The sequence below is a fragment of the Zootoca vivipara genome, chromosome 12, assembly GCF_965207765.1.
Source record: "Zootoca vivipara chromosome 12, rZooViv2.hap1.1, whole genome shotgun sequence".
Lineage (NCBI taxonomy): Eukaryota > Metazoa > Chordata > Lepidosauria > Squamata > Lacertidae > Zootoca > Zootoca vivipara.
The window spans coordinates 32,503,283-32,527,849 of NC_142595.1; the positions used below are offsets into that span (position 1 = coordinate 32,503,283).

Sequence of the window (24,567 nt, forward strand, 5' to 3'; positions counted from 1 at the left end):
ATATTATTCTGTAATTTTCCTTAATTGAGCAACTAACAAGGTCCATACATTGCTCCCAGAGTGCATAGAACCTTAAGATGGTATGTAAACATTGACAGAAAGTACTTTAAACGCAGTATCAATAGACAACTGAAAGCTCTGGGGAGAAAGATGCAATTTATTCTATGATACCATGAACAGCTAAAGGCACACAGGGTCCAGCTGTATTGTAAGCTATCTAGGACCTAGTGAGCTGAAAATAAGAGGCAGAAAAAACAGCAGGCAAAACAGAATGTTGCAAAAGCAGGCATAAACATCCTACATATACTTAATCTCTGGAATAAGTGCAATTCAGTGGGACCACAATTTGCACTCTCTTTATATATGCCATAGTAACCTTGCACAAGTGAGGATAGATAAATAAATAAATGGAGGTCAGTAAGCAATTTGTTTTTAATTTCTTTTTGCTTTGATATATTTTATGATGCAGCAGTATATACATATTTTTAATAAATATATGTAAAATAAAACAGTAGCTTTTGCCTAAATGGCAAGTCATATGGCTTCTTTTGTACCTGCAGATGCATAAACATGAGCAGATCGGATAATAGATTGAGAGTGTGTTTGGAGAGCTTTAAGGAAAATCTAACGGCATTCAGAAACATTCAGAACATTACAAGACTAGCAGTGTGAACATGAGAGATGCTGCAAGAGGAACATTCAGACTTATATTGTGTGCAGACAAAAACCCCTCAGATGTGCAATTTATAACAAAATGTACCAAACAGTCATTCAGTTTTCCTCCTCATTAGATGTTCCCTGTTATTCAGCTCAGGCCTCAGCACAATCAGATAACATTTGGGAAGGAAGATGCAACCCAGCAGCCCAGCACTGGAGGATAAGATGCAGAAGATCTCCACTGAAACCATATATTTTCCTTTGGTGCTCAGGTAGGAAGGAACAAAGGATAACCAAACACTGCAGAAGACCAACATACCAAAAGTGATAAACTTGGCTTCATTGAAACTGTCAGGTAACTTTCTGGCAAGGAAAGCTACAGTGAAACTAACAATTGCTAGGAATCCCATGTAGCCAAGAACAGAGTAGAACATCGTTACAGACCCCTCGTTACATTCTAATACAATTTCTGAAGTCAAGGAATGCATGTCAGCATCTGGGAATGGGGAGGAGGTTGCAAGCCATAGAGTACAGATGCCTGCTTGAATAAGAGAAAAGGAAAGAACAATAAAATTGGCCAGTCTTTTCCCCAACCATTTCCTCCCCCCCTTGATCCTGGTGGTGGTGATGATGGAGATTCTTCAGTGAATTCAATTGAATAGACAATAAAGCCACCATAAGAAGCAATCCCTCCAATGATGACGCCTCCTATCTGATGATACTTGTGACGAGGATGGTGTGGATACCGGATCCTGCATTTCACAGTGTGAGCCTTGTATGTCATGTGAGAAAGCAGTATCAACAGCAGCACTGGAACCATCCTACACAAGAATGCAACTATTCCTTCTACATAAATATTTTCCTGTTTCAGTTTATAACATTGCCACAGCAGTCCACATTGAATGCTTAATCATATGGGACTAAATTGCATTATGTTGTAAGGACATTTTTATTAAATCTTAGAATTGTAAAGTTGGAAGAGCAACATGCTGCAGAAGACCAATGTGCTGAAAGTGATCATCTTGTCTTGAACTTACTGTCTGGTAATTTTCTGGCAAGGAAAATCACAGAAAAACTGGCAATGACCAAGAAGCCCATGTAGCACAAGACACAGTAAAACAGACCCCTCATTCATTGTAATACAATTTCTTCAAAAACTGAGTTAATATCAGCATCTAGAATTGCAATGAAGCTTCCCCCTTGTTGATGAATAAGACACAAGGAAACGGATATTAGGTTAATGGTTATTGGGCAAATTTAGGCCACAACTTTATTGGTTACAGAATGTGAGCGGTATTGGCTTAGGCATCGGAATTGACCCGACTATATCTGACTCCTGCCCATCACTCAGGGAGTTCTGTAAGGGTCAAGCATTGGTAGGGGGAGCCCCGTTGATGCAAACCAACTCGAGCTCCCCCTTTGTTCCTGACGGGGTTGTGGCATGGCCCTAGCCCAGCTCCGGACTTCAGACAAGATCCACACCCCCGGATTCCTTTAACAGAATACCTTTAAGCTTGGAGGGGCAGGTGATGGCCACACCTCCCCTTCCCCCATCATAAGCTCAACCAATGCCTAACCACCACCCGAGACAAGAGGAAGCTCTCTGGCTTGCACCACCATTTAAATGGGGCCCGGCCACACACACCCAGTCAGCGGATTGGCTGGCTGGAAATGACATGGCTTGGAACCTGCGGGTGATGCGGGACATAGTCCCCCGCCCCCAGAGGGGAGGGGGTGTCCACATGGTCCACCGCAACTCCTCCCCACTGGGAAGTGGAGCAGATTTGGGGGGAAGGGTGGGTTGAGTAGAGAAGCTTAAGCTGATTCCCAAAGGTTATTCATAAGATAAGAATGTTAAAACTTTGGTAATACACACATTCTGTTTCCAGTTTGGATAATATTTACTGGTGCATTTATAACAGTCATTCATGTCTGAAAGAAGAAAAGATCTACCGTAATCAGACCCAAAAGTATGCCACAAATCTCTCAAAATTTTCTCAGAATTTAATGTATATTTTTCTTCATTGCCCTATTCTTTGCTGATCCTGTAAAATATGTAATGAAAAATGATATACTTATGAGGAGGAAATGCAGACTGGTAATGCCTTTGAAGTTTATTATATATGAGAAATAACGGTTTCCTCCACATGTTTCCCAGCCACTGATATTTAGAGGGATATCAACTTATATACTAGAAATAATGAGTGGCATTCCAATAAGTTTTATATATCTATTGGAATGAATGGACATGACTTCACCAAGATTAATTTCAAAATGCCTACTGTGAGTACAACTTCATTGCATATCATATAAAGCCATACCTTGGAAGTAGAACGGAATCTGTTCCAGAATTCTGTTTGACTTCCAAAATGTTCAGAAATCAAAGCACAGCTTCTGATTGGGTGCAGGAAGCTCCTGCAGTCAATTGGAAGCCACAGAAGCCCCGTCAGACGTTTGGCTTCCAAAAATAGCTCGCAAACCGGAACACATACTTCCGGGTTTGTGGCGTTCAGGTGTCAAAACATTGAAGAACAAAGCTGTTTGAAAACCAAGGTACAACTGTAACTGCACCCTCTATGAAAATAAAATAATAATAATAATAATAATAATAATAATAATAATAATAATTTATTGTTCCTTATACTGGTTTATTCTGTTTGTGTTCTTACTCCCTCTCCTTTCTGATGTAACCGTGATATATTTGTATCTGTTTCCTTCTCTTACTCTTCATTCATATATATATTGAATTTTTTTTAAAAAAATGTGTTTAATCCTTTCTATTAAAAACAGGCCAGCTGACCTGAATGACCATGGGAGGAATCAATACCATAGTAGCCTTGAATGGGCTTGCCAACAAACACCCCAGATGAGAGATGTTGGATATATTTTTTTAAAAAATGGAAGGAACAACACCTTTGATTAACCTATGTATCCTCCCATCCCACCTTTGAAATTCACTAACATTCTCCTCAGACTCTCTCCAATTTCCAGTCTTTTTGCAGCTCAGCCCACTGTTCTGTCCTGTGAGCCCAAATGCAGAACAGAGCAAAGGATTGCCTGTGGCCCCAAATGACTCAGTTGCAGAGATTCCAAAAGCTAGGTTAGCTGGCAGCAACACTCCAATCACATCTGACTTATTAGCCCATTCCACAGTCTCATCAGCCAAAGGGGCAATTAACAGCTGACCACCACCTTAAATAGGCTAGTGGTAGGCTGCTTGCAGCCCCCAAGCCCCTGCCTCTGATTGGGTAAGCGAGCACTGCCTGCCCTTACCTGAGGGCCTGACACGGCTGGAGGTGGGCAGCAACATCCATCACCTCCCCCAGCCATGCTGGAAGATGGCAGCCTCCCTGGACCCACTGCAGCCATGCCATGTGGCAACGGCTGCCCCCAGGTGAGCAGTTACTTTCAGATAAGGGAGTAGTTGAGAGGAAGCCAATGTGATGGATAGAAGCCACCCCTCTCTGAACTAGCTAGGGCCAGCAGCCAAGGCTGAAAAGCTTCAAAGCAAGCTGATAAGCATATATGATCTCATTTTACATATGTTACATGAAACAAAATGGGAAAAAAAATCCTTCCAGTAGCACCTTGGAGACTAACTAAGTTTGTCATTGGTATGAGCTTTCGTGTGCATGCACACTTCTTCAGAGACACTGAAACAGAAGTCACCAGACCCTTATGTATAGCGAGAGGGTGGGGAGGGGTATTTCTCAGAAGGGTGGCGGGAATGGGTGATTGGCTGATAAGAGTGGTAAACCAGTTGATGACTATTAATGACTGCAATTGGTCTTACAGGAAAAAGCAAGGGGTGAAATTGCTAAAAATAGCTTTGTTGTGTATAATGAGAGAAGAATCCAATGTCTCTGTTCAGACCAGGTCTCTCCATGGTTTTAAGTTTGGTAATAGGTTGCAATTCAGCAACTTATATTACATGGTTTGTGGAATGATGAACTGATTCTGGGACCCAAGGCCATGCCAACCCTCACCTTGCCTGCTGCAGTCAATAAAGATTTGCCTGCTTTTATCACATCATCACTGTACAGTCTTGTTATTTGTTGGATCACATAATGCATTTGCCTGGGCAACACAAAAGAGGAAAATGTTCTGTTGGCAGATGTGCAGTTCATATGATGTTATTTAGCTGTATGTATACAGTCATACCTCAGTTTGCGACCACAATCCGTTCCGCGGAGCCGGTTGCGCCCCAAATCGGTTGCTCCCCGAGGCACGCTTCTGCGCATGCACGAAGCACCAATATAATGCTTCTGCGCATGTGCACATTGAGCAGATCACTTCTGTGCATCCAGCACCACGGAACCCGGATGTAAACACTTCCAGGTCCGCAGTGGTCAAAAACCAAAGTGGTCGCAAACAGAGGCGGTCGCAAACCAAGGTACAGCTCTTACCTTTAGTGTTGGCCCCCGATTCTGTATTCAAATAGAATTGATCGTCCTGGCCACTAACTTTGGCTCTGCTTTTCATTAGTTCCATTTACACCTATGGTTGGCCTCTCTGCCATACCTGTTCCAATGAGCATCAACCTCAAGCCACTGATTGTGTCCTGAAACAGGCATAAACAATGTCTTGTGCTCAGTAGGTTTTGGAATCAAATTCCCTTCAACCTCTGTCTGCCTGGTCTGTGGTCAGTTATGATGGAGTTTGGGCAGTCTAACAACTTCTGGAGGATTCACTTTGGGTACCCCTGTTCTGCAGCAGGACAATCCCATGATCAAACACCTCATTTTTTCCTGGCTCTGGACAAATTTCATGTTTGTCACAGCCAATTCAGGTGCTCCTTGAGATCCTTAACGGATTGAAAGAAAAAGTTAATTTCAGACATGAAAAACATGTCTCCAGCAATTCCACATGGAATGCTCCTTGTTGAATTGGTGACTACTTCCCTCTTTAATTATCCAAGGACTCTAATTAACACAGCTACTTTCCAACACTACAGTGCAGTTTACTGTGGATTCCAGAAAAACTAATAGCACAGTTTTTGAATAATTGTATAAATATACCCTCCAGAAATCTAGGACTGAGGTTAGGACTTAAGACTATTAGACAAGAAGCTGTCAGTCTGATTTCTGACCCTATATATTTTTGTCCTGAGCATTTTGAGTTAAAAATAAGAAATCTGCATCTAGAGAAAACATTTCTGCCCACAATGCTGTTATTGTTCATCTTGCTTCTGGTACTGCTTCCTCACATGGTAAGCAAAGCTCACATCATTAAGTGCATGGCTGATGATCCACACCCTCCACTTCATGAGTACCACCAGTCAGGAGACCTAATCATTGGAGCTATCGCTTCCCATACTTTCATCATCTCCAGTGCAATCACCTTCACTGAAAAACCCCCATCACCTTTGCCTGAAGAGCTTGTGTAAGGCCTTAACTAAAATATTTTAAAACTATTATTTGTTATCAGTCTTAATCGTCATTCCATGAATTATTTGTTTTGAAAGGTAATATACTATCCAAAGAAACAACTGAGATGTGTTCTGACATTTGTATGAAATATAATATCCTAAAGATCTTAAATCATACTGTTTATTTTGGGACACTCTGTTCTGAATTGCTACTTTAATGATAAAGAATAGGAAAGTATATGTTATGATGAACAATGGTAATATTTGGTTGTTGTAGTTTTAAAATTTGTATGGACCACCTAAAGGTAAGGTTACCTCAAGAAAGCTTTTATATAAATATGAATAATGAGATGAGATATAGAATCATAGCTGCCAAGTTATCCCTTTTTTTTAAGGGATTTTCCCTTATGCTGAATAGGCTTCCTCGCGAGAAAAGGGAAAACTTGGCAGCTATGTATAGAATACATTATATTTATAACATTTGCAATACTTTTTACAACATGTGGTGGTTCCTTATGATTCAGAATACGACTTACCTTCCAGTGCAGTACCTAAGAATTATCAGCACATCCTGGCCTTGGCATTTGCAGTAAAAGAGATCAATGAAAACCCTCAGCTCTTACGAAATGTCACCTTGGGCTTCCACATCTATGACAGCTATTTCACTGAGAAGTGGACCTACCATGCTACAATACTACTAATATGCACCCTGGGAGTTTTTGTTCCAAATTACAACTGTGATGTCCAAACTAACCTGATTGGGGTCATTGGGGGACTGGACCCGCCAACCTCACTTCAAGTAGCAATACTTGTGGATATTTACAAGATTCCACAGGTATGCTGGGTCTCTTTTTTGTGTCTCTCTCTCTCTCTCTCTGTGTGTGTGTGTGTGTGTTGTTCTATGCATTACTTCTTCTTCGTTTAAGAATAAAAGATGCCAGTACTCAGCATGAGATTGTTACAGGCAATGTCACACTTTTAACATGATGTGAGAGAAAGGTTTCCCTATGTACCATTGAGTATCCCCAGAAAGAAGCACTATTTGTTATTATACAGTTTTTAGTACTTTTTCATCATTATTAATTATTATTATTTGAATATACAGAGAATAATATAAATCCATGGTCATTCCATCCTATAAATGTCAAATATTAGCTGTGAAATAAAACCTCTCTGCTCATTCTTAAATTACTAAAAGAAAAATCCCTAGTTGTTATTTATGCTACTGAGATGTTGGCTGGCTCAGCCACAGGAATCTCTGCTGAAAGGAAAAGCCACTAACATTGCAAGTTTGCTGAAAATATTATTGACAAAATGTGGGTGCATTTTGTCTTTGAACTTTCTGTCTATAGGTGGTATTCAACACTTGCCCCCCTTATATTAAACCATTGAAGTTAATGCATATGTATAACTGAGATTCATTCATTTCAAAAGGTCTACTCTGAGTAGGACTTTCTAACATACAGTTGCCTGCCACCCCACTCTCTAAGCATTTAGGGATCCAAGGGGTTCTAGGCACTTACCCAGGGTTTGTGTTTCCCTTGAAATTGGGTACAGTGGAGACTGTGGAGTCTTTATGATATATGGTTTGCTTATGCATATATATAACCTGAGCCTATGATGGAGAGGTTCCCAGCATTAACACACCAAAAGGCTCTTGCTTCTCCCATAGCTGCAGTCTTGGATTCATTAACACCCCAAAGGGATCTTACTTTTCTTATACTCACAGACTATGATTCAAAAAGAAATCAAGCATGGCTATCTTTCTCTGGCATATCAGGCTACTATTTCCAACTTCTACCTTCTAGCTTACACACACACACACACACACACACACACACACACACACACACACACACACACACACCAACTGGAGAGCCAGTGTGGTGTAGTGGTTAAGAGCGGTAGACTTGTAATCTGGGGAACCGGGTTTGCGTCTCCACTCCTCCACATGCAGCTGCTGGGTGCCCTTGGGCTAGTCACACTTCTCTGAAGTCTCTCAGCCCCACTCACCTCACAGAGTGTTGTGGGGGGGGAGGGGAAAGGAGATTGTTAGCCACTTTGAGACTCCTTTGGGTAGTGATAAAGCGGGATATCAAATCCAAACTCTTCTCTTCTTCTTCAAACTCAGCTTTGTCCTTGGTCATTTCTAACTAACTTCCAATGAGCTGAGGGAAGGGAACACACCCATTTGTAATTAGACACAGACCCTTTCTTACCTCAACAACCCATATTTAGAGGGCTGTTATCAAGAAGCCTGTCCGGCTATTTAACCATTTGAATTCTTCCTTATATTTCAACACTTGCTTGTTCTAGCAGTTAAGACCCTTTTTATATGAGGTCTTATGTATGTAGGCATACAACCTACTTCCTCTCCCAAAGTCATAACAATACAATCCCATTCTTTCCTCTCTGCTCTTTTCTTTAGCTCATCTATGGGCCTGCCCCAGTGATGAATGACAAAACGCCAGGCATCCCATTCTACCAGATGGTGCCCAGAGAAAACATTCAGTTTGCAGGGATTCTTTCTTTGCTTCTGCATTTCAGGTGGACATGGATTGGACTCCTAACTATGGATAACAACAATGGAGAAAGATTTGTGCAAAGTGTGGTTCCACCTTTTTCTCAGAGTGGTATCTGCTTTGCCTTCATAGAAAGAAGCCAAACAGTTACAGTTGTAACTGATATTAATGACATGTTTAACAAGGGAGGCAAAATACATGACAAAATCATAGACAGTAAAGCCAGTGTAGTGGTGGCATATGGAGAATCCTATGGGATTGTGTTCTTGAGATGGTTTCCATATCTGTCAGGACAAGAACATATGAAGGAGAAGTCAAAAGGTATAGTGTGGATAATAACAGCCCAGATGGACCTCACGTCAATGGTGTATCAGAGGACTTGGGATACAGAAATAATCCATGGATCTCTCTCATTTACAATTCACTCCAATCATCTACCAGGATTTCAAGAATTTGTTAGAAGCAAAACCCCATCCAGCACCACAGCAGATGGTTTTATCAAGAACTTCTGGCAACAGGCTTTTGGTTGTGTATTCCCCAGTACAGATGTAGGCAAGATAGATGGTGACATTTGCACTGGGGAGGAGAAGCTGGAGAGTCTTCCTGCGTCTTTTTTTGAAATGAGCATTACCTCCCACAGCTACAGTATCTACAATGCTGTCTATGTTATGGCCCATGCTTTACATGCTATGTCCTCATCTAGTCTCAAACACAGTGAAATAAAGAACAGGGGCATGCAGAAATGTCAGGGCCAATGCCTTTGGCAGGTAATGAATATTAGATATGGAGGGAAATTCATTCTGTGTAAATTTTAATGCATACAAATCCACACTTCCCAAACTAATACAGAAAGTTTAATGCAACCTTCTTCTGAAATCTGAAATTATTCTAATTTTACAATGTTGTTCTCCAGTCAAACAAAAAAGTAACATATATTAGGGGGGTATGTGAGCCCCAAAATGTGCATTTTAATGAAAATAGCATTCAAAATATGTTCTATTTGGGAAACTTTGCAAACATGGAATCTATTTCACTTTTATCATCTTGCATACAAGTTGCAGAATTTTCTAATTCTTGCTCATTCCATTTCAATTCAGCTCCACCGGTTTATGAAAAGTGTCTCATTTAACAATAGTGCAGGGGAAGAAGTTTCCTTTGACCAGAATGGGGAGTTAGCAGCTGGTTTTGATGTCATGAATTGGATTTCCCCCACAAACCAATCCTTTCATAGAGTGAAAGTTGGGAGGCTGGATCCCCAAGCTCCTCCAGACCAAGCATTCACCGTCAATGAGGATGCTATAAGATGGCACAGGGGATTTAACCAGGTACAGAAAGTTTTGGATAATACTGTGCTGCCCCTATGAAATACTGCTTTTTGTGATTGTTGTCTAACTTGCAAAAATTCCCCTGGATTCTAAGGGTTCCAAAATATTTATCATCAAGATTATCATTAACCCATTTCATTTACACATTAGGCACAGCCTCTATCTGTGTGCAGTAAGAGTTGTTACCCTGGTTCTTGGAAGAAAGTGAAGGAAGGCGAGCCATCTTGCTGCTACGATTGCATTCCATGCCCAGGAGGAAAGATTTCAGACCAGAAAGGTAAAAAATGTAATATACAGCATTACCAGACAGAGGCAGCTCAGCTTCATTTTAATTAATTGGACATTGAGACTTGGGTTTCTTTTTGAGCAGCAGAATATCAGCTGAAGAAACACTTTTTCATGCCTTTCAAAACCAGTCAATTCTCTCCCTCAACAGAGTTGAGCTTGATTTCCTTCAATAGATTCTTAGTCCTGGCTTTCTTTTGTGCACCAGTGGATAATTTCTAATGAAACATTCAAAAACATATGGTTGTAGTGTCTTGATACCTTTTTAAATCAGACATTTAAACATTGTAATATACCTGAGATTAGTCTTGAATATTGTTGTGGGTTTGGAGGTCATGGTGCATTGAAAGATTCCATTGAAAACTGAGCAATTGTAAGATAATGTCCTTAGTTTGTCACTTAAGCACCTTCATAAGCATCCCTTTGACTAGGCAATGGCTGTGCTGGGCACTATGACCCCCATCCTAAAATATTCAGACTCCCATCTGAATTACAAGAGCTGCAACTAAGTGATGGTGCCTTCTGAGCAAATGATTGGGCCTTCCTGCACCTCACCTGGCAGGTAGATAGAGAATCATAGCCAATGTGGTGTGTGAGAACTGAGCTGGAGGCATGCAGAAGGCTGAGAAGTGAGAAACAGAGACATGCTGGATTTTTGCTACATCCAAAGCTGTGACCAATGGAGAAATGAGATTCCTTGATGCAGTCAGTGCTGTGAGCCTCACCATCTTCGGACTGTGGGGACAAGTACCTAAGACATTAAAATATTACATGATGCTGTAATTTCTAGCTACACAAAGATTCCATCCTTTATTTCAGATGCAAGGGATTGTCATAAATGCACAGATGAAAAATATCCAAACAAAAGGCAAGACCAATGTATTCTGAAGGATGTCAGGTTCTTGTCTTATGAAGAACCTTTGGGCCTCTGTTTAGCCTCTTTAGCACTTTCATCTTCTATGATCACAACTCTAGTGCTTGCAACATTTATAAAACACCACAATACTCCCATTGTCAAAGCCAACAACCGGGATCTCACCTATACTCTCCTCATCTCACTCCTGCTTTGCTTCCTTTGTGTATTTCTGTTTATTGGAGAACCCCATATGGTGATGTGTCTCTTCCGACAAAGTGCTTTTGGCATCATCTTCTCATTGGCTGTTGCTTGTGTGCTGGCAAAAACCATCACGGTAGTTCTGGCTTTCATGGCCACCAAACCTGGATCCAAAATGAGGAAGTGGGTGGGAAAGAGTCTAGCCAGCTGCATTGTTCTTTCCTGTTCCCTCATCCAAGCACTTATCTGCACTGTTTGGCTTGCAACCTCTCCCCCATTCCCAGATGTTGACATGCACTCCTTCACTTCAGAAATTGTTCTACAATGTAATGAGGGTTCTGTAACTATGTTTTACTGTGTCTTGGGCTACATGGGATTCCTGGCATTTGTCAGTTTCACTGTGGCTTTTCTTGCCAGAAAGTTACCTGGCAGTTTCAATGAAGCCAAGTTCATCTCTTTTAGCATGTTTGTCTTTTGCAGTGTTTGGTTATCATTTATTCCTTCCTACCTGAGCACAAAGGGAAAATACATGGTGGCAGTGGAGATCTTCTCTATTTTAACTTCCAGTGCTGGACTGCTGGGTTGCATCTTTTCCCCAAAATGTTACATAATTGTCTTGAGACCTGAGCTGAACAACAAGGAACAGCTGATCAGGAGAAAACCTCAAAGAATGTAATTGTCCATTTTGTGTTTTTTGGGCGGTTTTCTCCACATTGTTGCAAATTTTAAGGTGAAGACTGAATCAAACGTTTCCTAGGAAACCCACAAATTACATTTCCTTTCATAATACAGTAATACAATATAATATTATTGTCACGTGATTGCTATTGAATACTGGAAGCCATTCTTGTCTCCCTGTGGATGTTTCCTTAGCAGCAAGTGACAACTGGGGTGCCACAGGGTTCTTTTCTGTCTCCATTGGTGCCCATCATTTTTATAAATGTCTTGGATGAGGGAATTAAGGGATGTTCATCAAATTTGCAGGTGACACCTGCGACGGACCACCCCTCTGACTCTCAAATTCCCTCTGTTGTCTTTTGCGCAGTCAGGCGGAGTCCCCCCCAGTCTCCCGAGTGGAATAATGACACAGGACCACGTATTTATTGGATTAAAATTGGCCACAACTTTATTAAAATTCAGATGTAGGAAGACCTTGGCGCAGGCATTGGGCGTATATTCATCCCAGCCCCCAGCCGGGGGTGGGGTGATCTTCAGGGTTGTCCAGCATTAGTGGGGGTTGGGCTAACTCTGGATAACATATGTTCAAGCAGGTAGCCCGCCCCCCCAATCGCCGCCGCTGGAAGGGGAGGGCAATAATCAGCCAAGTGGCATCGCCAAATGCCCCCCCCTTGAGGCCCGATTACGGGAACCCTGTTATTGCCGCCACAATAGGGCGGGGGGGTCACCGCCCCCACGCCCCTCCCCTTTATGTAAATGACTAAAGGATTCCGCCCAAGGCCTGCATCCGCCAAAGTTGTGACGAATTGCTACAGGAAAGGCGAAACCTGCCGATGCAGGGAAAGTCCTTTCCAGCCCTTTAACAGCGACCGGTCGTAGCAGCGCCTGCGTGCGTGTACGCCTGTGGAAGAAAAACCTGAAACGCAAGAAGCCTGTGGAAGTAAATAACCTGTAAAGCAAGCATAAAGTTAGGGAGTGGAGGGTGGGAAAGCTCTGAATCCGTCGGCTGCTTCCAAAGAATGGCTCCTCTTCTTTGTGTGCAGGTAAGCCTACCTGATCCTACCTGGCCGATCCCCCTGGCACGCCTCCCTTCGGCCGGATTGGTCGGCTGACTGAGTGGGAGGCGACTCCAGCCTCCAGCCTCAGGTAGGCAGTGCCAGCCTCCAAACTTCCAGGACTGCCTCAGGGATCCCAGGGATGGCTGCACGCGACTGCGCAAAATGTGCCTCCCCTTTATGTTGGGGAAGCGGTCATTATTTCTCTGTGGTGAAGATCGGGACCTTCTTAAACTCCCTTCTACATCAGACTCTTGAGGTCCGCCTAAATTAGGAATTTCCCTTTTCTCTAAGGGTCTCTTAACAACAAGGGAACACCTATCCAGCTACCGTGGCCAGTTGCAAGCTTGGCTCTGGGTTACTGGGAATAAAGCTCCTTTTTGCCTTCAGTCCAGGGCTTCCCTCACTTAGGGTCCCTCCCTGTTACTGTTACCTCAGCACACAGGGCAACAATTGGCACTCCTGAGCTTTTTCGTCCCTTCACCCCTCTTTTGGCTGACTCAAGGACCTGACTTATCACCTTGTCAGTCATAGTGTCCCTTTCTTCGAGTTCACCACCTTTTGAGCCCGCCCACCCTGCTGGATCAAACAGTCGACGATATTTCTTAGCACAACAAGAACTAAGCTTTATTTATTATATAACATAACTGTTTCAGTATTTCATTTGTTTACAGTATGCTTTCTTCATTCAGATGTATAACTGTAATTCCTACTTGTTCTCTCCTAACCACCACTACCCTGGCCCCACACCCTCTGCTTCCAGTCACCACTCTCCCCCGCCCTCTCCTCCTGACCAATGGCTGCTGCCTCCTTTTAAAGAGCGGAATGTCCCGCCTCTCTGCAGCCAACTGTCACTCTAACGGAGAGAGGGTAACTTAACTCTTAACACCCTGGAGATATTCCCAAACCCTTAAACTAAGATCAATCCGTCACAACACCCAACTGAGAGGGGTAGCTAATTAGGATTCAAGATGGCCTTCATAGATTGGAGAACTGGGTCCACATTTGGAAAACGAATTTCAGTTGGGACAAATGTAACACTTACAAAGATCCAGATGCACTGAAAGGACTCAATCCGATGGATTCGAATTACAAGAAATGAGTTTCTGACTCAACATCAGGAAGAGCTTTCTGACAATAGGAATTGTTTGACACTGGAATGGACTCCTTTCTGAGGTTATGGAGTTTCCTTCATTGGAGGTTTTTAAGCAGAGGTTGGATATCCATCTGCCATGGATGCTTTAGCTGAAAGCATCTGTCAGTTTATCCATGGAAGCTGGCAGAGTTTGGGTTGGTGTACTGGCAGAGGTAACCACTTCTTCCAGTTTTGTTCAGGACTCTATGGGAAGTGCTACTATTGAAATAGCAGATGAGTGTGAGCCCTAGCTTTGAGGTTTTTATGATCAAACAGTATATAAATTTCATGCAATAAAGAAATAAATACATACATTGGATGAGGGCATTATATGTCTGACTTATCCGACAATGCATTTAACTCAAATCCAAAGGTTTAAAAAGTCTGAGGAATTTATGAAATTCATGAAGAATTTGAAAAAGAGTCTTGAGGAATGTGAGTTGGTAGAGATACATAAAGCTGTTTCTTACAGCAACACATGATAATACATTATATAAATGCAACAAACACCACTGTATCATAGGCAATAAACAAGACACAGACAAGTACATTCTTTAAGACTTTCTTCTTATTAGCAGGCCCCTATCATTCAGCTCAGGCCTCAACAAAATAATGTAACATTTTGGAGAAAAGATACAGCCCAGCAGCCCAGCACTAGAGGTTAAGATAGAAAAGATCTCCACTGCTACCATGTATTTCCCTTTAGTGCTCAAGTAAGTTGGAACAAAAGATAACCAAACGCTACAGAAGACCAGCATACTGAAAGTGATAAACTTTGCTTCATTGAAACTGTCAGGTAACTTCCTGGCAAAGAAAGCTACAGTGAAACTGACAGTGGCCAGGAAGCCCATGTAGCCAAGAACACAGTAAAACATAGTCACAGACCCCTCATTACATTCTAGTATAATTTCATCAGACACAGAGTGCATGTCAACATTTGGGAATGGAGGATTGGTTGCCAGCCACACAAGGCAGGTGCCTGCTTGAATGACAGAACAGGAGATCACAATGGAATAGGCAAGGCTTTTCCCAATCCATTTCTTCACCCTCGATCCTGGCTTAGTGGCCATGAAAGCCAGGACAACTGTGATGGTTTTTGCCAGCACACAAGAAACAGCCAGTGAGAAAATGATGCCAAAAGCAGTTTGCCGGAGGAGACATGTCACCTTCCAAGGTTTGCCAATGAATAGCAATGCACAAATGAAGCAGAGTAGGAGGGAGATCAGGAGAATGTAGGTGAGGTCCCGGTTGTTGGCTTTGACAATAGGGGTGTCATGGTGCTTCATAAAGGTCACCAGGACCAGAGCTGTGATCAAACAAAATGAAAGAGACAAACATGCTAAAGTGAACCCCAAAGGTTCTTCAAATGTCAGGTAACTTACATTCTTGGGAATACACCAATCTCTGTTTTTGTTTGGATAATTCTCATCTGTGCATTCATGACAATCACTCATATCTGGAAAAAAAGTTATTTCCCTTTGATTAAAGTGGTACACATCTCACCAAAGATAGATAGATAGATAGATAGATAGATAGATAGATAGATAGATAGATAGATAGATAGATAGATAGATAGATAGATACAGATCGATAGATCGATAGATAAGAGATAGGTGATAGAGGTCCAGTTTTCTAAGTGTAGCTTTTTCAAGATACAAGTTCATAATGAGTTTATTATTTATACCTAACACTTATATTTAAATGAGTTGAGGTAGCTTACAGCCAAAAGAATAATGTGTTTGTGTGTGTAAAAGAGATATAGGGAGTAGACATCATCGCACTGAGAGCAGGAAGGTTCAATCCTGTGGTGTTCAGCTTCTTAACAAGGGTGCTCCGAACAGAGAAGCCCCTAGTGAAGGAGCAGTATGTAGGATTCAATCTTCAACTTAGTAAAGGATCTGATTTGCATGGAGCATATTATTCCTCTTGCACAAGTACCTCCCTGGAAGGGATGACTCATAGGAAGGAGGAGCAACCCAAACCCTGTAGGGTGGAATCACTTGCTTACCAGTTCCTAAGTGAAGGATTTCATTCTGCTTGGTATTGCATCAAGGGGTGGGGCGGTGAGCATGAAGAGGGAGATAATAGCCAGGAAAGAGAAGCTAAATGAGAAAGCCTGCACCCCAAATTCCAACTCCTTCTCCATCCCGTCCCACTCCTACCTTCACTGGGGAATACATGAACGGCCAAGTAGATCCAGCCTACTTTATTTATGCAGTATCTCCTTCTTCCCCTCTAACTCCTGCCTTTCCTTCCTGCCTTAAGCCTTTCCTTCAGGCAGCCCTGGGTTATTCTGGGTCACCAACCTTCAACAATCCAAAGCTGTCTCAAGCCAAGTTGAGTGACACCCAGAACACCCCAAATCTGCCAGGTGTGGGTCAGCTGAATCACATGCACAGCTGTAGTAATAGACTTGTTAGTGTATATCTGAGAAACCAACATGAAATGGGAAAAACTCAATTCATCCCATTCTAGTGATGTGTACATGCATTTGTTGGTATGCTTACAAGTACCGGTATCCTCGTGATCAGGAATGGGGCCTTATCAGAGCTCCTCTTCACAAGGAGGCTTATAAACATGTTCTGGCAAATGGACTGACAAGGCTCCTTCAGACTTTTCTTTTGATCACACAAAAGTCAGGAGTGGAGGAGGTGTGGCTAGTGATATTTCGGGGGAAGGGATATTGCACATGCCTATCTCCATATACCTGTTTGCGTTCATGTATCCTGGCTGAACACCCAATGAAGGCTATTTGAATATGAGTAATATAATATACATGGTTCTCCAGAGATACATTACAAATTATTTTTTATTCTTCTGTAGGTTCACATCCAGTCCAAACAGAATAAAACAAAACAAGTTTGTATGCTATGTCGGGTTGCATCCAATCTCTATTTCTTACCATCCTGAGCTGAAATCTTCCCTTCTGGACATGGGATGCAATCATAACAGCAAAATGGCTCCCCCTCCTTCACTTTCTTGCTGGAACCAGGATGGCAACTTTCAGTACATACAGAAAGAGGTTGTGTCTAGTCATAAAAAATAAAGAAGACTTTTACTGGACGTGCATACATCCATGGGATTCATTTTTTCATGGCTTCATCCCATACTACAGTAAAACCTCGGTTTACACCTACCTCGGCAAGTGACAGCTTCGGCGAGCAACTGCCATGGACCTGAAAGTGTTTACATCCGGGTTCCACGACGTCGGATGCGCAGATGCAATCTGCGCAGCGCGCACATGTGCAGGAGTATGTCTTCAGCGAGCGACTGCCTCCATGAAACAGATTGCGGTCACAAACCGAGGTACCACTGTACTGTGCTACTTTTGGGATAAAACAGCTGAGGCCCATCATATATTTAAAATAAATAATAATTTTCCAATGGTCAGTTGTAAAAAACTGCGCTGATCAATTAGCAGAGGTCCTGACAAAGATTTTTAACATCTCCCTGCAGGCTGCTTGTGTACCATCATGTTTGAAAGCAGCCACCATTGTCCCAGTCCCAAAGAAACAGCAATTAACTCCCTAAATGACTACAGACCCATGGCATCAACATCTGTAGTGATGAAATGCTTTCAGAGACTGGTTCTTCAACACCTTAAGACATGTTTTCCACCGGATTTTGATGAACACCATTTCACTTATAGGAGAAATAGGTCAACAGATGATACCATAGCCACAGCTTATCACCTTGCAGCGAGTCATCTCGAGAGACCGGCGAATTATGTCAGAATGCTGCTTATTGATTATAGCTCGGCTTTTAATACCATCCTTCCAGGCATTCTTATTTAAAAGCTGATGGACCTGGACCTTTCTTCCACCATCTGTGATTGGATTAAAGACTTTCTGAGGGATCACACACAAATAGTGAGGATTGGGCCTGCTACATCTACCTCTCTGAAGCTCAGCACTGGCACCCCACAGGGATGTGTGCTGAGTCCCTACCTGTACTCATTGTATACATATGACTGCATTTCATCCAATCCATCCCCTGTAATTATTAAGTTTGCAGATGATACCACCATAATGGGTCCAATTACAGGTGGAGATGAATCAGCGTATAGGGAGGAGGTTAAAAAAGTCTCAACATGGTGCCTAGAGAACAACTTGCACCTAAATATCAGTAAGACAAAGGAGATGGTGTTGGACTTTCGTAGCAAGAGAGGGGAACTAGCCCCGTTGTATATCAGGGGGAGTGCTGTGTGGAGAGAGACTCTTCCTTTAAATTCCTGGGAGTTTACCTTAGTGAAGACCTCACCTGGAAAATCAATACAACCCAGGTGGTTAGAAAGGCCCAACAGAGACACCATTTCCTCAGGGTCTTGCGTAAGAACAATGTCAAACAAAAAATTGCTGATCTCTTTCTACCGGTCAACAATAGAAAGTGTCCTTTCATACTATATTACAGTGTGGTACGCTGGTTTGACAGCCACCGACAGGAAGTCCCTACAGAGGGTGATGAATACAGCACATGATATCATGGGCTGTCCCCTGAGTTCACTAGATGACATCGCAGGAGACCACTGCCTCAGGAGAGTGAGAAAAAATTCTCAGGGATGACTCACACCCCAGCCAGCACATCTTTAATCTCCTACCTTTGGGCAGGAGATACAGAAGTATAGTCAGCCACACCAACAGGTTAAAGAACAGCTTTTATCCATGGGCTGTTGGGCTGCTGAATAAAAAAGAAATAGTGGTGCAATTGACTTCCGACAAGCACACAAAGTGCGAACAAGACTGAATGTATGGGGGGGGGCTTGTTTAATTTCACTGTACACAGGTGGTGTAGTGACAATAAAAAGGTTTATTGTTATTATTAGTTGATATAAGTTTCCATACATTTCTTGTGTTTCTATTCACATTACAGTAGTACCTCTACTTACGAATAACTCTACTTACAAATGTTTCTACTTAGGAATGGAGCTCCGTCCGCCATCTTGGATGTGGTTTAGATAGGATTTTTTTCTACTTACGAATTTTTAGATAGGGTTGCTTCTACTTACGAATTTTTTCTCCCAATGCATTCCTATGGGATTCAACTTACAATTTTTTTCGACTTACAAATGTGCGTTTGGAACGCATTAAATTCGTAAGTAGAGGTACCACTGTAATTACCTTTTTTGGAATTTGCCCTTATTTAGCAAAATTTTAAAAGTACACAGAGACACACATACATACACAAAGACAGTGACCTTCTTCTCCTACAAGTTTTAAAGAATAGATACCAAATTGCTGACTGGTGAATCTTACCTGGTTAAACCAAATGTGCCATGTTATGGCATCTTCATTGATGGTAAACACTGGGCCTAGGTGAGACTTGGGATCCATCCTCCCAACTTTCACTACAGGTTCGTCTCCAGAATTAACCCAGTTGGTAACATCAAATCCAGCTACAAACTGTTATTGTCAAAGGAAACCATTTCCCCCACGCTGTTGTTAAATGAGATACTTCTCAGGAAATGATGGAGCTACATTGAAAGGGATACCAAAGAACATTGGTAGCAGTTGTCAAAATAAAGCAACCTCACAATGTAGGTCACAGTCAAAAGTCTGTGTTGTTGTTTAAACCCATTAATGCTTGAACATTTTTTCCTGATCATGGGGTTTTTCCTGAGTGATGGGGTTGGATCTTTCAAACTAAATAGTTTGAAATACAGTGGTGCCTCGCTTAACGAATGCCCTGCTTAACGAAATTGCTGCTTAACGATAGGATTTTTCGAGTGGAGCTTGCCTCGCTAGACGAATGCATTTTACGAAGAATTCGCCTAGCGAATCACGGTTTCCCATAGGAATGCATTGAAATTCAATTAATGCATTCCTATGGGCAAAAAAAAAATTCAAAAAAAAATTCAATGCATTCCTATGGGATTCGCTAGACGAATTTTTCGCTATAAGAAAAGACCCGTGGAACGAATTAATTTCATCTAGCGAGGCACCACTGTACTTTGAATAGCTGTGCACATTTCACCAACCCGTTCACCAATTTAAGCTATTGAAATAACACTAGTTCATTGCTGTGAAGATGTGGGAAGATGGAGTCTGTCCATCACTGCACTAAACAACACAGGAGGTGATACAATGTGAGCCAAAGCTGCAGCAGTATGATCTGGGCTGATGTTAACCTCATAGGCCCCAGGAAGAAGAGACAAGATTGCTGAATGAAATATGAACTCCCCCCCCCCTTCATTCTGGATTGCGGGAGCTAGAATTAAGATGAAAATGTGAGATCATAAAGAACTTAGCAAACATTTTGTTTGCACATTATGACCTATTATTTCATTCAAAATATTCTGCTCGTCTACAAGAAAACTTTAAGTTACTTACCTGCAATGACAGTCGTTTTTGATGTTTCAGTCCATCTTCCTCCATCACTGCACTTCGCTTGAGTCTAGTGAAGGACATTTTATGCAAAGCATTGGCGACAACATAGACAGCATTGTAGATGCTGTAGCTATGGCCAGTCATGCTCATTTCAAAAAAAGAATGAGGGAGGCTCTCCAGCTTCTCCTTCCCAGTGCAAAAGTCCCACTTCTCCTCATCCAGAGCATGCATTGGAAACCCACAGCCAAAGGCATTTTGCCAGAAGTCCCAGATAAAACCATCTCCTGCCCTGCTGAATGGATTTATGCTCTCAACAAACTCATGAAACCGTGGGACATCATTAGAGTGAATTCTGAAGGCGACAGCACCGTAGAAGAGTTCATCATCCCATGACTTTTGAAAAACAAATGAAGTATGTTCTACCTGCGCCGTTCCTATCCAGACTTTACCTTTGGATTTACTTGACTTGTGTTCTTGTTGTGATATATATGGAAGAAATCTAAAAAATGCCAAGGAATAAGATTCCCCATAGGCAACCAATACATTGGCTTTGCTGCCCATCACTTCATCATGTATTTCTGCGCCCTCTTCTAGCACATTCTTAATGTCAGCAACAAAAGTCAATATTGGAATTCTTTTTATGAAAGCAAAACAGACCCCATTCTGGGAAAACAGTGGAACTACAGTTTGCACAAATCTTTCTCCATCTGAGGTATCCATAACAACAAGCCCAATCCATGTCCACCCAAAATGCAGAAGTAAAGAAAGAATCCCTATATACTGAATGGCTTCATTAGGGACCATCTGGTAGAAGGGAAGGCCTGGAGTTTTATCATTCATCACTGGAGCAGGGCTGTATGTTAGCTAAAGATAAATGGAAAGTGGAAATGGAAAATAAGATGCTTATATTTCTGCAGTAACTTATGTCAATTGTCCTTATCATCAAACTGTAAATTAGATGTAGACTGGAAATTGTTTTTCTACGTATTTTTGAAGGGGTTGCGTAGCTATCCAACAAGACATTCTCAGATGTTTTGCCTGAACCTGAATCTCTTGATTTGGACATTTCTGGTTATATACCTTTGAACTACCTATCCCTTAGTCCAGGCATCCCCAAACTGCACCCTCCAGATGTTTTGGCCTAGAACTCCCATGATCCCTAGCTAATAGGACCAGTGGTTGGTGAAGATGGGAATTGTAGTTCAAAACATCTGGAGGGCCAAAGTTTGGGGATGCCTGTCTTAGTCCAAGTGGCCACAAGCTGCATTCAGGGGTTTGGTGGTGCGTCTGTACAATTAAATATAACACAACACAGAATATTACAATTGGCACACAACACAGAAAAACTATTAAGTGGTTTGCCAAGATCCATAGCAATTGTCAGTGACTTGGAACCACTGCCCCATTCCATTTACTTACTGCAACTAAACCAAAGTATGTGTTACTCTAATACTCACATATTAATCCTCTACCTATTATCTATGCTACCATTTCACTATTTGCTCTGTTGCTTCCCTGCTCTATTTTGTTATACTGTATGTTCCTGGTATAAGACTACTTTTTAACCCAGGAAAATCTTCTCAAAAGGTGGGGGTCGTCTTATACGCCGGGTCGTATTTCTTATACAGCGAGTGTATCCCAACCTCTATATTTTAACTGGAAAAGTTGTGGGTTGTCTTATACACCCAGTCATCTTATATGCCGGAATATACAGTATTTTAGTTGCCTTGGGGTGGGAACCTGCCATATCTGTTCTTACTAAGGTGTCATGCACATAAATTGAGCTTAATAAAAATAATAGTGCTTTAAAAAAAATATGTTTAGGGGTACTCTCATTTTCCTACTCATATTGAAATAATGCCCTTCAATGAGGCCAAACTTGGATTCAAAAAATGTTTAGCGGCATGCATCCCCCTGTGTCCCCCCAGAAAAAAAAGCAATGGCAATAATATCAACAATATCAACACACATGTACATCCTACCTGTGGAATCTTGTAAATATCCAAGGCATTTGCCACATGAAGGGAGATTTCGGAGTCCAGTCCCCCAATAACGGCTATTAGATTATTCTGAATATTGCATATGTAATTGGGGACAAATTTCTCCAGAGTTGACGTAAGTAGTATAGTGGCATGATAGGTCGCCTTGGCATTGAAATAGCTGTCATAAATGTGGAAGCCCAAGGTGATATTGGGTAAGAGCTGAGGGTTTTCATTGATCTCCTTTACCGAGAAGGCCAAGGCCAGGATGTGTTGGTAATTATTAGGTACTATACTAGAATGATAGTTTCATTGTGTATCAGAAGGATATAAGAAGAACAAGAAGATGCCACTCTGATCTGCCTATTCATCACCAGGATTATTTCAGTATAGAGGCTTATTTGAATGCAAATTACTGTACAAAAATATTAAACAGCTGACAATATCACTGTTTATAATTAAAAATGCAACACTGATACATCTCTGGTAAAGTCCTATTTAGAGTAGAATGCACTAAAATGATCCATGCGTTTGAAATCAATTTGAAAATGTGATTTAATGCAGTTTCAAACATATCCACTCTTTGCAATGGTATTCTAATACAATACTCTTTCTACTGATAACATTCTTTCAGGATTCATCACCCAATGTCTTACCTTTTGCTCTTTTTATTTACCTTTCATAGACAGGTATTTATACATATTTGTAACAAAATAAAAAGTTTAATTCAACAGATTTGTACAAGAAGAGGAAATAAAACAGAGGATGGAGGAACTAATATAATTTAATTAAATAATATCACACTTCCATTGGCTGATAGATTCCTATTATTTTGATCAAACTAAAGAAACAAATTGTGAAGCAATCTCATTTACTTTCTACAGCATAGGAAGGAATATTTACAGAGGATGAATGCATAAGGTGAGAAAGGAAGGTGTAAGATGGGACAATGTGTAAGTGAATTGGAGGAACTTGGTGACATGCAGGAATTGATAAAATAGGATAAGATAGTGCTTTAAACAGTTCTAGCATAGCTACTCCATTCCAATGATTAATTGGATCCCCCTCCATTGAGCATTAATATGAGGCCAAAGCCAGTGCCATGGACCCATCATTATCAGGCATAAGGTGACTTCTGTGGCCATATAAAATTAAATCAGTTTCTCCCCCCCTCTTTTTTGCATTGATTTAATTGTATTAGTGGGATGCGGGTGGCGCTGTGGTCTAAACCACTGAGCCTAGGGCTTGCTGATCAGAAGGTTGGCAGTTCGAATCCCCGCGATGGGGCGAGCTCCCGTTGCTCGGTCCCAGCTCCTGCCCACCTAGCAGTTCGAACGCACATCAAGTGCAAGTAGATAAATAGGTACTGCTCTGGTGGGAAGGTAAATGGTGTTTCCGTGCGCTGCTCTGGTACATTACCCGGAAGCTGTCTGCACACAAACGCCGGCTCCCTCGTCCAGTAAAGCGAGATGAGCGCCGCAGCCCCAGAGTTGTCTGCAAATGGACTTAACGGTGAGGGGTCCCTTTTCCTTAATTGTTTTAGCATTATTACAATCTAACACCATAATTCACTACTGGGAGCCTGATGCTCCAAAAACTGATCTTACTGCAATACCTCCCCTCCCAAAAGAAAAGAAAGGGGACAAAAGGAAAGGAAGGAATTGGATTTTTTAAATTAAAAAAGTCAGCACTTCCTCACATTAAGTCTTCATTCAATGTTGGAGGCGGCTGTTCAGTGAAGTCTATTGAGCTAGACAGAATGAAACTTTGAGAAGCAATGACACCAATAATGAATTCTCCATTCTGATAGTATTTGTGAACAGGCTGAGGTGGGTGCTGGACCCTGCACATACGAATGTGAGTTTCAGATGTTATATGGAGAAGCAGTACCAGCAGCAAAACCACTAATGCCATTATGCTGAGTAGTAATGCTCATTATTCTTCTATATTTGTAGGTTCTTCTTCTTTTTATATATGACACTATCCAGAAGGAATATGATTTTAATGGCCTGACCAGAATGTTCAGACAGTTTTCTAAGAAACCTGAAATCAAGATCCCTGAACACAAATATCAGTAATCATAGTTATGTTCCTGTTTCGGGTGCCTAAATCTTTCTCTGAATGCAAGAAGGTATATTTATGACATCCTTCACATACTATATGATTTCTTGATTTTAATTTTAAGC

General features: G+C 41.7%; 2 protein-coding genes across 2 annotated transcripts; one reads left to right on the plus strand and one right to left on the minus strand.

Annotated features, from left to right (window-relative positions):
- The first annotated feature begins 6,584 nt into the window (after positions 1 to 6,584).
- LOC118095441 (vomeronasal type-2 receptor 26-like) lies at positions 6,585 to 11,887 on the plus strand. Its single transcript, XM_088654703.1, has 5 exons — positions 6,585 to 6,860; positions 8,454 to 9,314; positions 9,645 to 9,872; positions 10,023 to 10,149; positions 10,977 to 11,887. Exons 2-5 carry the CDS (start codon positions 8,478 to 8,480, stop codon positions 11,885 to 11,887), a joined length of 2,103 nt encoding a protein of 700 aa, XP_088510829.1. The 5' UTR covers positions 6,585 to 6,860; positions 8,454 to 8,477.
- Positions 11,888 to 14,633: 2,746 nt separating this feature from the next.
- Positions 14,634 to 24,295, minus strand: LOC118095442 (vomeronasal type-2 receptor 26-like). The gene is made up of 4 exons (XM_088654704.1): positions 24,081 to 24,295; positions 22,385 to 22,676; positions 16,982 to 17,108; positions 14,634 to 15,535 (listed from the first exon to the last, which is right to left on the minus strand). The coding sequence occupies exons 1-4, from the start codon at positions 24,293 to 24,295 to the stop codon at positions 14,634 to 14,636; spliced, it is 1,536 nt and encodes a 511-aa protein (XP_088510830.1).
- Between the last annotated feature and the right edge of the window lie 272 nt (positions 24,296 to 24,567).